This window comes from Ciona intestinalis, chromosome 14 (genome assembly GCF_000224145.3).
Source record: "Ciona intestinalis chromosome 14, KH, whole genome shotgun sequence".
Lineage (NCBI taxonomy): Eukaryota > Metazoa > Chordata > Ascidiacea > Phlebobranchia > Cionidae > Ciona > Ciona intestinalis.
Genome location: NC_020179.2, coordinates 3,181,084 through 3,197,270, shown reverse-complemented (window position 1 = coordinate 3,197,270; position 16,187 = coordinate 3,181,084). Strand labels below are relative to the sequence as shown.

The 16,187-nt window shown below is 36.3% G+C and overlaps 3 protein-coding genes across 5 annotated transcripts in view; 1 reads left to right on the top strand and 2 right to left on the bottom strand.

The window, feature by feature from the left end:
* Positions 1-354: 354 nt before the first annotated feature.
* LOC108950064 (uncharacterized SDCCAG3 family protein-like) lies at positions 355-12,472 on the bottom strand. Of its 3 annotated transcripts, XM_026837755.1 has the most exons (7): positions 12,383-12,472; positions 11,939-12,128; positions 5,724-5,823; positions 3,999-4,135; positions 3,172-3,313; positions 2,647-2,757; positions 355-1,820 (listed from the first exon to the last, which is right to left on the bottom strand). In XM_026837755.1, exons 5-7 carry the CDS (start codon positions 3,266-3,268, stop codon positions 556-558), a joined length of 1,473 nt encoding a protein of 490 aa, XP_026693556.1. In that variant the 5' UTR covers positions 3,269-3,313; positions 3,999-4,135; positions 5,724-5,823; positions 11,939-12,128; positions 12,383-12,472; the 3' UTR covers positions 355-555. The 3 variants fall into 3 exon arrangements, with proteins under 3 accessions (XP_026693556.1, XP_026693557.1, XP_018670322.1); XM_026837756.1 differs by lacking the exon at positions 12,383-12,472 and having other exon boundaries at positions 2,647-2,715; positions 11,939-12,089; XM_018814777.2 differs by lacking the exons at positions 3,999-4,135; positions 12,383-12,472 and having other exon boundaries at positions 11,939-12,089.
* Positions 5,400-14,025, top strand: LOC101242913. The gene is made up of 10 exons (XM_004226876.3): positions 5,400-5,783; positions 6,374-6,529; positions 7,072-7,263; positions 7,848-8,100; positions 9,012-9,087; positions 9,787-10,053; positions 11,013-11,219; positions 11,511-11,619; positions 11,907-12,175; positions 12,398-14,025. The coding sequence occupies exons 1-10, from the start codon at positions 5,732-5,734 to the stop codon at positions 13,667-13,669; spliced, it is 2,853 nt and encodes a 950-aa protein (XP_004226924.2). The 5' UTR covers positions 5,400-5,731; the 3' UTR covers positions 13,670-14,025.
* Positions 14,026-14,299: 274 nt separating this feature from the next.
* The window catches only part of LOC100182520 (zinc transporter 1), an 8,785-nt gene continuing 6,897 nt past the window's right edge, over positions 14,300-16,187 (bottom strand). The window contains exon 9 of the mRNA XM_026837757.1: positions 14,300-14,939. Within this exon, the coding sequence (XP_026693558.1) occupies positions 14,829-14,939 (111 nt within the window). The 3' untranslated portion in view covers positions 14,300-14,828. The remainder of the gene's footprint in view (positions 14,940-16,187) is intronic.

The following is a 16,187-nucleotide window of genomic DNA, read 5'->3' as shown; positions in this document are numbered from 1 at the left end:
GGTTTTGTAACAAATTTCTGTTTATCCGCAAGAAAAATATAAAAATATACTAAAATGGGTCCCACGAGAAGAAAAACTGAGTCAAAATCTAACACTTGGACATAATATCTCACTTGGCTAAAAATTACTCACTGGAACAAAAATGTCCTACTAGATCAAAATTGTCCCACTAAGACAAAAATGTCTCACAGGAACAAAAATGTCTCACTGGAACAAAACTTTTTACTAGGACAAAAATGTCCCATTGTGTAAAAACTGTAAACTTGGACAAAAGGTCCAACTGAGACAAAATGTCGAGATCGTTAAATCTTTTATTTTGTTGCTGCATCGTTATGGTGTCCATATTTGAGATACAGTCACAAAGTTTTGGTTTATTTAGAGTAAAGCGAAGTTTTACATAGCGCAAATAAAATTCTCTAATTACTAATTGTTAAAGCACAATGAAAGGAGCTATACTTTATCTTTGCCATAATTCGGGCGTTAAACATTCTAAATAAATGACTGACTCTAAAGCTATCACGCTGGTTTGGAAATAGAACAATCAGGCATTTACTTTTACAATGGGTCATATGCATCGTTTTTATAGAAGTTTGGGTTCCCGTTATTGTGTTGGTAATCAGGTCTCCCTGTCGCAGCTAGCCCCCGCGTTTCCACGTCTTCATAATCGCTAAAACATTTGCAGTAACCCTTTCTCTGCACGCAAGCGGTCATTACACCCATGATAACAACACCAAAGATAATAATGCATGCCCCGGTTCGTGAGTTTTCCGTCCACCAGCCATCGGGCTCCGGATTCCCGGGAGAAAAGTCAATTTCCCCGGTCCCATTCATGGTCGTGTTCACATTAGTTACATCAGTCGTATTTAGCAAAATACCACCATCTTCTCCATTTGTGACATTCGTTTGATTGACATCTTGTTCCGTTACGTTTTCTGTATCTAAGTCATCAGAAGGGTCTTCAGTTACGTCATCATATATACTTTCCGCATCGTCTTCTTCACTTCCAAGATCTTCAGACTTCGATTCCGGATCAGGATTTTTAGTCTCCTCAGTTCCATCCGTATCTTTATAATCGGAATCCTCCGTCTCAACGTCGCCGTCTGTAAGCTCTAGCTTTTTCGGCAAAACTTCAGCAGGTTTTTCTGTTATTTCATCATTGTCCCCCAATGTTTCTTCGTCTTCTGTTACTTTATCATTTTCATTTATTTGGTTGGCGTCTTGTTCTGTGGAATTGTTGTCATCCGTACCAACTCCATCACCACCATCAGTTGGAACAGGATCCTCCGTCTCTTCAAGATCACTTGAATCTGCATCTCGTTTAACATTATTCGGATTATTCTTCTCAAGACCATCATTATCCTTTTTAGTTTGAACCTCACTGTTTGGCTCACTATCCATATTTTCCCCAAAGTTATTATCCGAAATTTGGTCAGTAGGATCCAAAGGTGGGTCTGGTATCTGAACTGGTGGCTTCTCTGGACTTTCTTCATTCAAGTTATCCATTTCGGGGTTAACAGTATTATCACTTGGAGTAAAATCATCATTTTCTCCCGGTTGTACAGTTTCAGATTCAGGTGGAATTTTATCTTTAACTTCCGCAGGTATTTCAGGCGTTAAATCATTTTCAGAAGTTTCTAAAGCCTCAGGTTTTTGTTTCTGCGTCTCTTCCGGAACAATTGGATCGATTTCTTTAGGTTGTTTGTTGTCTTCAATCACAACATCATCTAATTTGTCCTTCAAAGATGTAGGATTCGACTCCGGAGGTGGAAATCTTCTTTTTGGAGGTAAATTGGATATGGGAGCATCTGGTGGTATTTTAACTAAAGCAGATTTTTAATAGGTTATACAGATGTTTTACTATATAGCCTACACTGTATAGTATTTTTATAACACAAATCGTAAAGGTAAACCATGTATTTTTGAGTGGGGAAGACGGGACGGTTTAGCATATGATATCCAAATATTCTGATCGTGTTTTAAACAAACAACAACGATCTATAACAGTCTTAAGAATACAGTTTTATTATTCTTTGAATGTTCTTTGTTTACTACCAAATGGGACGAGAATACAGAAGAAAGATGTTCCATCTTTCCCCACCCTACTATATAGGGATTGTAGACTTTTAAGTTTACACTGTCTAATATTTCAAATTTAATTAAAACAGGTTTAAAATCTTACTACATCAAATATTTTGTTATGGCTTAATTCATCAAAGTTCGATACAGAATTAAAATATTTCCCGAAAGTAAACCGCAGCTAATTAAAAATTTAACATTTTTACCGCTATTGGAAACATTGGGTGCCCTGATTAAAATGTTTACATAAAAAAATATTATAAATATTTCAATTTAGATTAACTAGCTTAGCTTTAAGCCTACTTGTCTGAAACCCATTTGACCCAGAGCCAGAGTTTAGGCAAAAACACATTTTTTTGAAGGAAACAAAAAACATTCAAAGAAATATTAAACCGTATCCTCGCGACTCCTATAGACCGTTGTTAATTGTTTAAAACTTGATCAAAATATTTAAATATTATGTCCAAAAGGGACCCATCTTTCCCACTCTACTATAGGTAAACAAAAAAAAAAAGGTTTTATTAAACGTGTAAAATTGAATGTGAACTTATTAAATGTAAATGAACTTACGGTTTTCGTTTGCATTTGGTGACGATACATCTCCATTTGGGTCACCGTTTGTCGGGTTTCTTAAAGACGCTACAACGTTTTTGAACGCATCATTTATTGCTACGTCTTCACCTACCCATAATATATATAGACAGTCGTTTACTATTATCAGCTATTGAAGCGCATAAGACGAATATTAAGTCCATTTTTTTAATATAAGACATTGAGCGTAAATTTAGATCAACATAAAAAGATAAATTAATTAAGTTAAATATATATATCATTTCTCAGCTAACATATAGTAGGGTGGGGTAAGACAGAGAAACTTTAGCACATAACATTAAAGTTTCTGATCGTACTTTAAACAATTAACAACGGTCTATGCGAATTTCAAAGATACGGTTTAATAATTCTTTCAATGTTTTTTTTGTTTACTACCAAACGAGACGAGAAAATAGAGTGAATATTAGGCGTCGCATCCTCCCCCACCCTATAGTATACTCTAAATTCCTATGGCGGATTTTTAAATTATCAAATAAAATTTACCTGGTCTTTGTCCGTTGCATTCTACCACCAATAAGCTTACACACACGAACAGAAAAATCAGCGACCCGCAATCTTGTTTAATAAACGTACATCCCATTTCCCTTTGCCCGAAGTTAATTTTACAGCTTTAACTCGAACAAACCTGCAGGAATGAAGGACCTACGTTAAAAAATCAATATATGAATATGAAATTCACAGCGAGGCCAACTTAAACCCTCTTCACCAACGAGCACTTAAAATAGAGTTTAAATCGCTTTATCTCAATTGAAAATATAAGTGTAACAAAAGTGAAGAATTTTAAAATACGTTAGAATTCTTTTTACTCATTTCCGAAGCTGTATGATGTGAAATAATATGTCTAATATAGTACAGTGGGGTAAGATGGATACCGTTATAGCACATGATATCCCGTATTTCCAAATCAGTTAACAACGCTATATTTTAGAGTCGTGTGGATACGAATATATAATTCTATAAGAATCCGCTACCAAATGGGTCGATTAAAAAGAATGAAAGTGTGGACCATCTTACTTCAACATATATACATACAGTAGGGTGGGGAAAGATGGGACACCTTTTTATTCTATATCTCGCCCCATTTATTAGTAAACGAAGAACTTATAAAACCGCATAGACCGTTGTTAATTGCTTAAAACACGATCAAGATATTTGGATATTATGTGCTAAAAGTGTCCCATCTTCCCCCAGACTAAAATAAAATTACAACTGAAATGTGCTTCAGTTACCAATTTAATTTTTTGACATAATTAAATACTTGTCACCAGAGATTATTCTATATAGCAAGTGTAAGAGAACTTTGTACCTACCGAATATGTCGTCATTTCCTTTTACTAAAAGGATTTTCAATAAGTCGTCAGGATGTAACTCATAGCGGACAATAGCCAACGATCGTTAGCCCATACACGAATACAGTGCGTGCTTTTCGGTTACCTAGCACGTTTAACTGCGGTTAAAATAGATAGATAAATATGTGAGTGAGTAGTCTATAGTAGGGTCGGGGAAGACGGGACACCTTTAATACATAATGTCCAAATATCCTGATCGCGTTTTACGCAATTAACAATGGTCTGTGAATGTCGTGAGGATATTGTTTTATAATTCTTTGAATGTTATTTGTTTACTACCAAATGAGCAAGAAAAGAGAATAAAAAGGTGTCCCATCTTTCCCCATTCTACTATAGAGTACTTTAGATGGGCCATGTTTTTATTCTATTTTATCGTGTAACATAGTAGCAAACAAAGATTATTTATATAGTAACCGTGTCCTCACGACTCTAAAATAGCGTTGTTGTAAAGTAAAAACGCAATCAAGAAATATAGGAGATTATGAGCAAACGGTATCCATCTTACCCCACCCTACTATAAATAAAATCCGCAAACAACAGCTGTGTTTATGTATAGCTTATATTAAGCTGACTACATAACAAAACTATTCAGTTTAATATAAAAGCAGGTAGCTTTAGGTATAGCGACTATAAAGTTGGCAGCAATAGAGAGTTTATTTAGTGTCACAACAAACCCTCACGACACTATATAGGAATGTTGTGGTTTTATTAAGAAAACAAACCCACAACGTTCGGTTTTATATCAGAGCCGCTAAGCTTTGCATAAAATCAAATTTCGAATTCGATTTCCGAAGAGACAGAATATTGATTGAAGCGAAACTTGGTTTTGACCTTCGTTTCAGTTAGCGAGTATTATGTAGTACGCTAGGGGAAGATGGGACACCTTTAGCACATAATATCCAAATATCTTGATCGTATTTTAAACAGTTTACAATGGTCTATGGGAGTTGTGAGAATACGGTTACACAATTCTTTGAATGTTCTTTGTTTACTACCAAATGAGACAAAAAATAGAAAGAAAAAAGAATGAAAAGGTGTCCCATCTTTCCCCGCCCTACTATATATGAGAATCGGATATGTTTTCAGACAGCGCGAAAAATATTGTCCGCCAGAAGTTCAAGCGCTTTGCTTAATCACATAAATACGTGCGCACTTGTATTGAATCATAACTAGCGGAAAAGGGTACGATGTGTACATCCCGTTTCACTGTAGTCCCATATAAGGTTAACCCTAAGATAAGTTTCTTGTACTTTTCCCCTAACTGCTAAAGCGAACGAACGAAGGAGCGAAGACAGCGAGAAAAAATAAAAGCTGACGTCATCTACAGGGTTTAACGTTCACTTAAAACAGAAGCCTTAGCGAGTTCCCTACATATGCCAAGTAGGCCGTAGCAGGGCCAGTGTTTAATAAGAGAGAGATAACGCGACGTAGGTGGTATTGATTTGTTGGCTATAGGCATGGCAGTCAGGCTAGCAAGATAGGTATAGTATAACAAGATCTATACCCTAAATTATTTAGCTCTGCAGGTGTTTAAGCTAGGCAGATTGCAATATTGTATTCCTCTTTTTGAAAATACTTAAATTCAGAATTTAAAAATCATGTCTGCTGCTTTTCAGATTTCTGATTTTGAAAAAGCATTAAAAAAGTGTAAGAAGAGAGAAATATAATTTTGTAGCAATTAAATACCTTTAACAATGTTCATATCTTTGCTCGTATCTGTTCTATTGATGATTCAAACGAATAAAGGTAAGAGTTTTATATTCTGCTGCATTTGCCCGATTTGCACCTGTTAAAAAACGTTTAATTATAAATATATAATCTATAAAAATGCACCATACACATATAGTAGGATGGGAAAAAACGGAACACCTTTAGCACATAATTTCCAAACGTCCTGATCGTGTTTTAAACAATTAACAACCGTTTATGGAAGTGGTTTTAGAATTCTTTGAATGTTCTCTGTTTACTACTAAAGGGGACGAAAAGGTAGAATGAAAAGGTGCCCAACTTCCCCCACCCTACAATATGAATCGGCTACTTCTAATAAAGTGTTACATAACTTTTCCTAAATGTGTGCAACAAACGATTTTATATTACTCTCTTGGGCACTACAAAATCGCTTGTGCGGGTTCAATGGCAAAGGTCATGCTTTGTAAAAGGAGCCACAGCGAGCGTTCAGTACATTTATAGACCTAACTAATTTGATTTACACAACGGGTGCTGTGTGTAAACAATGCTCTAATTTATCAAAATGCCAACAAAACTATCTCGTTATTCTAATTAGGTTTTAAACTTATTATAAAACTTAATTAAACATTTGTTGATGAACAACACAGCGCAAGAAGTGACTGATCCAAGTAACGCAACAGTTCGACCAGCATTACGTACGACCGATTCAAGCTATTCAAATTATGGTGAATATGGCAGCGCGTACACTACCAGTTCTACTGACGACGAAGACTACACCTACGATAATGATCAATATGACATCGGTATGGGAATGTTTTACACACAAAATTTTTGGCCAAAATTCTAAAGGTGGCTGTACAGTTTCCGGCATGCGAAGTCGTATGCAAACCCGTGTCCAATTCCGCATGCGGCAGCGAAATCCGGACAAAACAGACAAAACGGATACTGTGTACAGCCACCTTAACACAGCGCGACGAAAAATTTAGATTGACTTGCATAAGCGGAACGGCGTAAATCGGACCATGGCCTAGCTTTTGTTTGTTTCTCACGAAAACCCATTTAGAGCGTAGGGTGTTGTGTTACCCATTAAACTGTTAGCCTAATCCCTATTGTTTAGTAAGCTTTTCAGTTGACAGGCTAGAGGTTTAAGCTTACGTTCGGAGTAATTGTAAAAAATCGCTGTACAAATCGATTCTACTAAACATGTCATGAATATAATACTATAGGGTAAAATGGGACACCTTAAACCCTACTATTTATAATACAAATTATGAAAAAAGCGCATAAGATTGTCTAGCGCTGAAATATGTGAGTTTCGATATCAGAAATCGTCTTTTACTTGCAGATGAGCAATACAAAATTATTGATGAAGAATCGAAAGCAAATGTACCGGCCAAAGATTGGTTTACATGTGACAGTGGTCAGTTGTATTTAACTAAGAACAAAAAATGCGACGGTTACCCAGACTGTTACGATTGCAGCGACGAAATTGGGTGTGTAGGGTACGGAGAAAAGTTCTTTTCCTGCTACGGTCCAGGTAAGAAGCTTATATATACGTTAAGAATATTTTGAATTAATGTAGCAAAAGTGGTATAGGTGCAATTTCGAATTTGAAGTGGGGATTTTAAGCCTTGGAAAATATGAAGTGTGTATTAGATTGCATTCTATACGATCGACAAGGCAAAAGCGTATTTAATGCTGTATAGATTGCATTCTTAATTAAAACCGCATTGCGCTTATGTGGTAATATGGTCATGCCGATTGCATTTCAAAACCTGAAACTAAATCATTTAAATTTTTCGCATATTCTGCGAACCACTTTTTTATAAACAGCATGCCAGCTCGACATAAGACAGAAGATTACATTACCAACAAAATTACAACAAATATCTTTACATCGATACATTTCTATTAGAAGCCAATGCTTTCGCAGCACTATCTTTTAAACATATGATAATGTGTATTATTGGACAAAAATCTGGTTTAAATCCCAGGTCTTCGACAAGGACCTCACCCATATAAAATAGAATAAAAACTCTTAAATATTTAAATTAGCACCTGTATAGCAAATGCCCCCCAAAAAATTTGTATCAAACTCATATATTTCAAACGGCACCACAGATTCTAAGCGTGGTGATTTTACAAGCTACAATTACACGAATCCCTACTGCGTACCGAGGTACAAGTTTTGCGACGGAGTACAAGACTGTATGAATGACCGGGACGAGGCACAGATTGGTTTTGGGTTTAAATGTCAAGTGTACAAACATTTCCAAACTTGCATATTACCAAATGAAATGCTCAACGATGGAAAAATCGATTGCGAAGATAAATCTGATGAACGAGAAGTCGGAAAACCGACGAATCAAACAAGGTATTAATATTAAATAGTTTTTGTTTTTCATTTACCAACTGTTGTTTCATTGCTATAGTTCCTCTATCTTATTAAAATGCGCATTTTTCTTAATCTTCGCTACCGTATTCAAAGATAAACAAAATAGGGTGGAGAAGACGGAACAACGTCTTTTTATTCTATTTTCTCGTCCAATTTGGTAGTAAACAAAGAACATTCAAAGAACTATAACACTGTATCCTCACGAATCCCAAATATATTTATATATATCGTTTCTAATTGTTTAAAACACCATGAGGATATTTGAATATTATCTGCTTAAGGTTTCCCATCTCCCCCACCCTACAAAAATATGTTTTTGGTTTATATTGCGTAAAACATAACCCTGAAGTTGGTTAGCACTTGAAAGTCCAATTTGGCAGGTGTTTTATATAAACATTGCGCTTTTCTTTATAACTAAGGGTGTTTGAAGTACATGAATATTTATATGACGTAATTTAGCTTGTCAACAAGCGAGACAACCATGTTTACATAGCTTGACATGGGTAAACCCGTGGGTGTTGGTTTCAAAGCGCAATTACGTAATGGAAATTGTAGATGAGTAACGTAATGGATGAGATGGCTATGTCATAGTACATAATGGTAACAAAGCATGCTGAAACGGAAAGACACACAATCATGTAGGGAAATGTTTTTTTTCTGAAAGTGTTTCGTTTTAAAAACGTGGTATTTTTAAATCACATTTGAGCATACTTTTCCACATAGGCAGAACATTTTTTCACATATATACACATTTTTCCAATTACACACAAAAAACGAGGCGCTGTCCTACGCTTTTCAGTTTTAGGTCTTGCAAAGTTGTAAAAAACAACGTTTTGTTCAATACATCACAATCATAGTACTAGAAACATTTAACTTTTTTTTCAATGCAGCTTCGATCAAGCAACAAGTTCTGAATACTTTAGATGTATTGATCCGAACGTATCCGTATCAATATTTCATAACCAGGTAAACCATGTGTGACAGTGCTTCTACTTTGAATATGAGCATGCGAATATATATCCTGTATAGGTCATTAAACTAACATGCATATATATTAGTGGGGGAGACGGGACACCTTTAGCACATAATATCCAAATAGCCTAATCGTGTTTTAAACAATTAACAACAGTATATGGAAGTTGTGAGAATACGGTTTTAAAATTCTTTAATGTTATCTGAAAATAGAATGAATAGTTGTCCATTTTTCCCCAGCCTAGTAAATACAACTGAAAATATAATCCGTATGTCGTTTGCAATCTTATGAGAATACAGCTGGGCATTGATTACCAAAAGCGAGCGTGCTCTTGTTATATAACAGGCACGAACCTTATAAAATATTTAGAGAATCATAGAACCACACGACTCTTAAAGAGTATTGTAAATACAAGTTCGGAAATGCGGAATATTATGTTCTATAACGATATCCATCCTACCCTACAGTACTATATAGTAGGCTGGGGGAAGATGGGACACTTTTTATACTATTTTCTTGTCCCGTTTGGAAGTAAACAAAGAACATTTAAAGAATTGAAAAACCCTATTGTCGCGACCCCCATAGACCGTTGTAAATTGTTTAAAACACGATCAGGATATGTGTATATTATGTGCTATAACGATATCCCATCTATCCTAGTACTATTATTCAATTGGAGTAATATTTTACAGGTTTGTGACGGTATAATCGACTGTCCGGACTTATCCGACGAATGCCTTTGCCAAATTCCATATTCCGATTCAATACGTCAGATCTGTGACAATGTCAAGCGACCTAACTTATGGGTGGCAACAAGAAACTACAACTCCTCGTGCAAAAACTGCGAAACTGGAGAAATTTGCATAGATCAGGAAAGTGGCGGGAAATGCGTTAAAACCTCGAAAATTTGCGATAACTTGGACCGGAAGTTACGTCACGACGTTTGCCTACCACGTGAGGTAAGTCCACGCAGTTTTTTCTCATTATATTTTATTTGTTTTAATAAAATACAACAATATGACTTAATTCTGACTGTAATGTGAACTTAGTAGCCACGTTTATTCGTTACTTACTTTTTACCCTTATAGCGTGTTTTAACGTTGTTTTGCTGCTTAATGCCTTCTTTTCGCTTTTTAAATTAATCTGATCTTAAAAAATAATGTCATTTGATTCCTTAAAATTTTTGTTATGTGATTACGTCATTTTGGTTTTTAAATAATTTCACCTAAGCCTTTTTTGATACGGGATGTGTTGTAACATGAACCATACACCTGGACGTGTATAAAGTGGAGGCGATGACGTCATGGAAAGCTTTCGCGTTTTTGCCAGTTAGATAAATAATTTAACGACTACGTAGCTAGTTCAAATTCGGTCTAAATGTAGACTTATGGTCCACAAATCAATATCAGTATCGTATTGATTCTAATTTTAGAAGTTTACTTATAAAGTGATCGATTACAAATACTTGCGCATTTTGTTTGTGAGAAAACTCAAAGTAGGAAGCAAAGGAAACTCGAGTAGTTTCGATGATTAATTTGTCGCAACAAAAGCTAAAACATTGCAACCTCCCATGACGGTAACTTAATTAAATGATGGAATAAATACTAAACTCATGACGTTTTTCTGATATGTTTACGTTTCAAGGTGGTATGCCTACCACGAACTGGTGACACAGCCTTCAGTAATGTATATGTAGTGAAGGTGGGGAAGATGGGACACTTTTTTATTCTATTTTCATATAAGTGTACGGAAGTCGTGAGGATACGGTTTTATAATTCTTTGAATGTTCTTTATTTACTACTAAATTGAACGAGAAAATCTAATGAAAAGATATCCCATCTTTCCCCACCCTACTATACTATGCGTTACAGTTTTCAATGGTATTTTGCGGCTTATATAAAACTACGTAATTCTATAGGTTTCTGAAGCTGCCGCGGTGATAGACTGTATAAGCATAGACGGTTCATTTCGGATGCAAAAAGCACGAATGTGCGACGGTCGCCCTGAATGCTTGTTTGGTGTCGACGAATGCGATACTTCATGCTTTGGTGATGATGGCAATTCAAGTTTACCAGCGTTTTGTAAACTCCTGGACCCAGAGCATGGATATAAATGCAACGATACGGTATTATATGTTTTGATTAGTTGGTACTGCATTTTCCTACGCCAAATGTGGCCTATATTCCCCCCACGTCTGTGCTATACCGATATGCGCGTTACCACATATAGATTAAACAATGTGTTTTAAAAGTCTTTACTAATGAAATGTTAGATTTTACTAAAGCATTTTTACAATAAATATCCTCATATGTGCGAAATTACAAAGTTTCTCTTGTAAAAAAGGCGAAAAGTGAAATCGTACTTTTGAGCGTATAGCAGTAAAAGTGCTGAAACTTAACCCGTAACGACTTTATAGGAAAGTAAGAACAATCCGATGAAAATAGTTCGCCCGTGCGATGGCGTGTGGGATTGCGACAATAATGAAGACGAAATGGATTGTCCGACTCGATATCCATGCTACACAAGTAAGTATATACTCCGAAACATGCCAGCCACTAAGACTAAGCTATATCAGTGTTTAGTTGTTTTAGCGCAATGTCATATACTCGATGTGTTAGTAAACCATAAAACACTGTTGTGGTAGTGCGGGGTAACATGGGACACCTTTCGCACACACACAACGCAAATAAGTTTAGGTGTTTTACATGGCCTACTTGAAATAGCATTTCTTCTAATTCCTATTTTACGTTAAAATAAATTGTGTATGGAGTATTGTATTTAAGCATAACACGCAATAAATTGTCTCACGCAGGTTTATCAAGAGAACTCAACATTTCAACTCACGTGACTGAGTTCACTTATGACGTCATAGAGGCTTGCGATGGAACCAGGAACTGTCCCAATGGAGCGGACGAGATGACGTCACAATGCTCGTTTATTCGACCATTATCTTGCACCGGTGGCGGGACTTCGGCTTTTGACTGTGATGTCACAGATGACTGTGATTCGAAAGTGAAAACGTCGCTTGAGTTATCTGGGGTGACAGGAAACTACAGTTTATTGGAAAATCTAGCCGTACAGGTAGAAATATATTATAACAAATAATAATAAAATATTAAAATATCCTGGTTATGTTTTGATTTTAACAGCAGTCTATGGGGGTCGCAATGATACGGTTTTATAATTCTTTCAATGTTCTTTGTTTACTACCGAATACGACAAAAAAATAAAATGGTGTCCCATCTTGCCCCACCCCACTATATCATAATATGTTATGTAAAAATAAACTTAAATGTTTTTCAGATTTTTCTCATCGTTCTCTCTGCCTCTGGTTTCCTTGGGAATTGCTTCGGCCTCATAGTAGCGATTGCGAACACACTTTCACTCTCCAGGGCTGGATGTAGTAAATATTTCCTTGCCTTACTGCAAGAGAGCGTGTTCTATTCAACCGTCTCGATGTCCAAGGCACTTTTCAGCGGGTGTCTTGCTTTTGTATTGTTGCAAGACGGCGATGAATCTTCGCCATGTTATGTTCCTAAATATGAATGGAGAGTTAGTTTAGGTTGCTCCGCTGTCGGTGCGATTTGCTGCGTTACAATCTTCGTTTCGTGGTTCGCGCTCGCAGCATATGTATCTATACTTAGTGCTAGTACTTTCTGTGGAAAACGTCACCATGACGTCACTGGAAAGCCCCCTAGACAAGCGGGGTTGTCAAAGCTATGGTTAGGCGTGACTTTTGCTTTGTTGGTTGTGATTTGGGTTCCAGTTACAACAGCTATTCTGGTATGGACATCTGGAATGCAAACGCACGCGTGGGTAAATATCTCAAGCGCACAAACTATTCTTCCTGGCGAAGTAGCAGATGAAGAGTTCGCGGTGAACCTTGCCGGGAAAGTAGCTTCCATCTCCGGTCAAGTTCAATTCAATGCACCGATGTTTTCATGGGAGAATTTCGCAGAGTTTGTGAACCAAAACGCCCCAACTCTTGGGCTGAAGGTTCTCGGGACTTTCGGGTTCTATTCTCACAGCGATTCGTGCATGCCATTGGTATTTATTAAACCGGGCACCACCGGTGGAGGTGAAGCGGACCGACTCTCTGTATTCTTGCTGATATCCGCACTGGTGTTGGTGACATATTGTCTAATCGGGACAATAGTTAATGTACTTTGCTCAACACGACGTCGTCGTAACAGCAGAAAACGACTTCGCAAATCGAAAACGCTTCGTTTTCCTATGTGTTTCTCAACGATTGAGTTTTTTACATGGATTCCCGTAATTGTATCTTTTTTCATTAACTTTTACATCCCGGGTACAATAAGCGCTGGAACATTCGAGCTACTGGCTCTTACTTGCGCTGCAATGAACTGTGGAGTGCTCTCAGTATGTGCTCACATATGGGGACGAGTATATTATAGCTTTAACTCTCCAGCGACACCCAGCGACGAATCCGGCTTCGACGAAGCAAGAAAAGTGTTCGGTCTCGAAAGAAAAGTCACAAAAACACCAGAAAACCCGCCGGAAACTACAATGCAAACCGAAATAACCGAAACCCAGATGTTGACATCGACGACTTAAATATCCAAACGTTGTAAAAACTTTTATATTTTTCTTTACTTGACCGGGATTCGAACCCACATTCCGCATGTCATATTTTTCGCCATGATAAAAGTGTTAAAAGCTGTATTGAATTACCAACTGCAATTATATCTTTTAAGTGAATTCTTAAAAAATTAAAAACAAATTTTAAAACTCTATACAATTGAACGGAAAATGTGGCGCAGTTCAGTTTACTGCCCAAAATTTCACATGAAATAGATAATCACTGTGTATTTGAATATCAACCATATTTATATACTGCAATACTTCTGTACTGTCTCTGCTTTACGACTGCTGTATACGTATTTTAATTGACCAATAAAAAATATTAATTACTAATATAAAGTGACACACATGGTAACTCGTAAGCGGGCATGAGGTGTATGAAACTTAACACCGGCGTTATAACGACTGTCATTGCCCCGCAACGCGAGAATACAGAAGTTATATTCATTAAGTTACCAAGTCACATACGGGGTAACTCGTAAGAGGGTACGAGGTGTACAAATCGGACGCGGGTGTAATATGTAACTACTTTCGTTGCCCCGCCCCGCGAGGATAAACATTCTCATTTATTCATACAAAAGCCCAAATAAAACACAAAAGATCTTTTTTTATGTTTTATTGCATAGCGCAGAAAACATATCATAACTAAAAGAAAATACGAGTAAAGAAATTGTCAAGTATAATACTTGATTAAAAATGGTCTAAACATTACCACATTAAATGCAGCACCACCACGTTTTGGTCCAAAAAAAACATCAATTATTTTGAATGTAACAGTCATAGACACCGTAGCATTATTCAAGTAGAGAGTTCAGGGAATTTCATTTTAGCTCCAAAATTGTTATATAGTAGGGTAGGGAAGATGGGTCACCTTTTCATTCTGGGGGTAAACAAAGGACATTCAAAAAATTATAAAACCATATTCTCATGACTTCCATAGACAGTCATAAATTGCCTAAAAACCGATCAGAATATTTAAAAAAATGTTATAAAGGTGTCCCATATTTCCCTACCCTACTATATGTGTTATCGCCATGTACATATAAACGTGCAACATCTTATACCAGTAACTGCATACTCTCTCCAACTACACGCGGTCTGGGGTTACTCGAGGTCATAAAGGTCACTGTGATCAAGTAAATACATTAGAAGTGGTGGAAGGCGACCGTGGGATTAAAGCCAAGTTGGTTTCGTCAACTTCCGTGACAGTCGGTGAGGTACATGGAGATTTGGAGGGATTTTTCTGGAGGGAATGAACCAAGTTATTCCTACAGATTAGTTTAAAAAAACAGGCGAATGGTCTAATTGGCAGCTATTAAAAACATAAAAAAAATCACTCTTATAAGTTATTTATAGCAGGTTGGGGAAAGATGGTACAATTTTTTAGTAGTAAACAAAGAACATTCGAGGAATTATAAAACTGTATCCTCAGGACTTCCATAGACAGTTGTTATTTGAAAGACAATCAGGAAATTTGAATTTTATGTGCTACAGGCGTCCCGTCTCCTCCCACCCTACTATACAACTTGTAAGCTAGCAACAGGTGTGTAAAACAGAACACCAATATGATAACGGCTGTCTTTACTCTGCCATGAGAGGATGAAAAGTTACACTTGCTGACACTTAAAAAATTGGAATTGTTAAAAAGAAACAAAAAATTAAACTGGGTTACACTTTAATAATTGTATAACTAAGCCACAAGCGAAAATTTAGACTGTAACCCTGTTTTCTTAAGCCATGGAACACTTAAAATAAAAGGTGCAGTGATACAGTGCTTCATTGGATTTATACTGTGTTGAGTTTGCAATGAGAATTAAAGTGGTGCATACGATTCAATATTATTAGCGTGCAGTGGTACAGTGCATGTATTAAGTTTGTAGAGTACAATGTACATTCATACATTTGCTGTATTACAGTGAGGAAATTGTGTATATTTTTACAGCACTTTTTGCAGTCTTACATTGTGAAAAATTAGTAAAGAATTAAAAGGGGAAAAATTAGGTGTATTATTACAGTGTGAAAAATATGTGCGGTTTTACAGTGTAAAAAATTTGTAGATTATTGCAATGTAAAACATAGGCCAGTCATTATGAATGGCCATGTTCCAAAAATGACTAATTCTGCAATTCTGCTACATAAATGACGTTTCTGCCTGCTAACCTCGTTGTTTAAAACACGACTGTTTATTCTGTTATCTGAGAATAAATATGACGTAACCGCACTGTAGGTGGCTTGCTAATGTAGGCTGGGCATTATTTACCTTGTTATTTAAACTAAATATTGCGCAACTGTCATAAGAGAACTTTATTTGAGTAACTTTTAAAACCAAATTAGTTGTACATTATGTCATGTACTATGTACATTTCAAAACAAAGTCCAATTTTCGTAACATTACACACTCTGTATGTGTTTAACCTATATTTTAGTTCTACTGAATATGACGTAGTTCATTTAAACATAATGAATAAAAAGCGTTTTTTATTATATAATT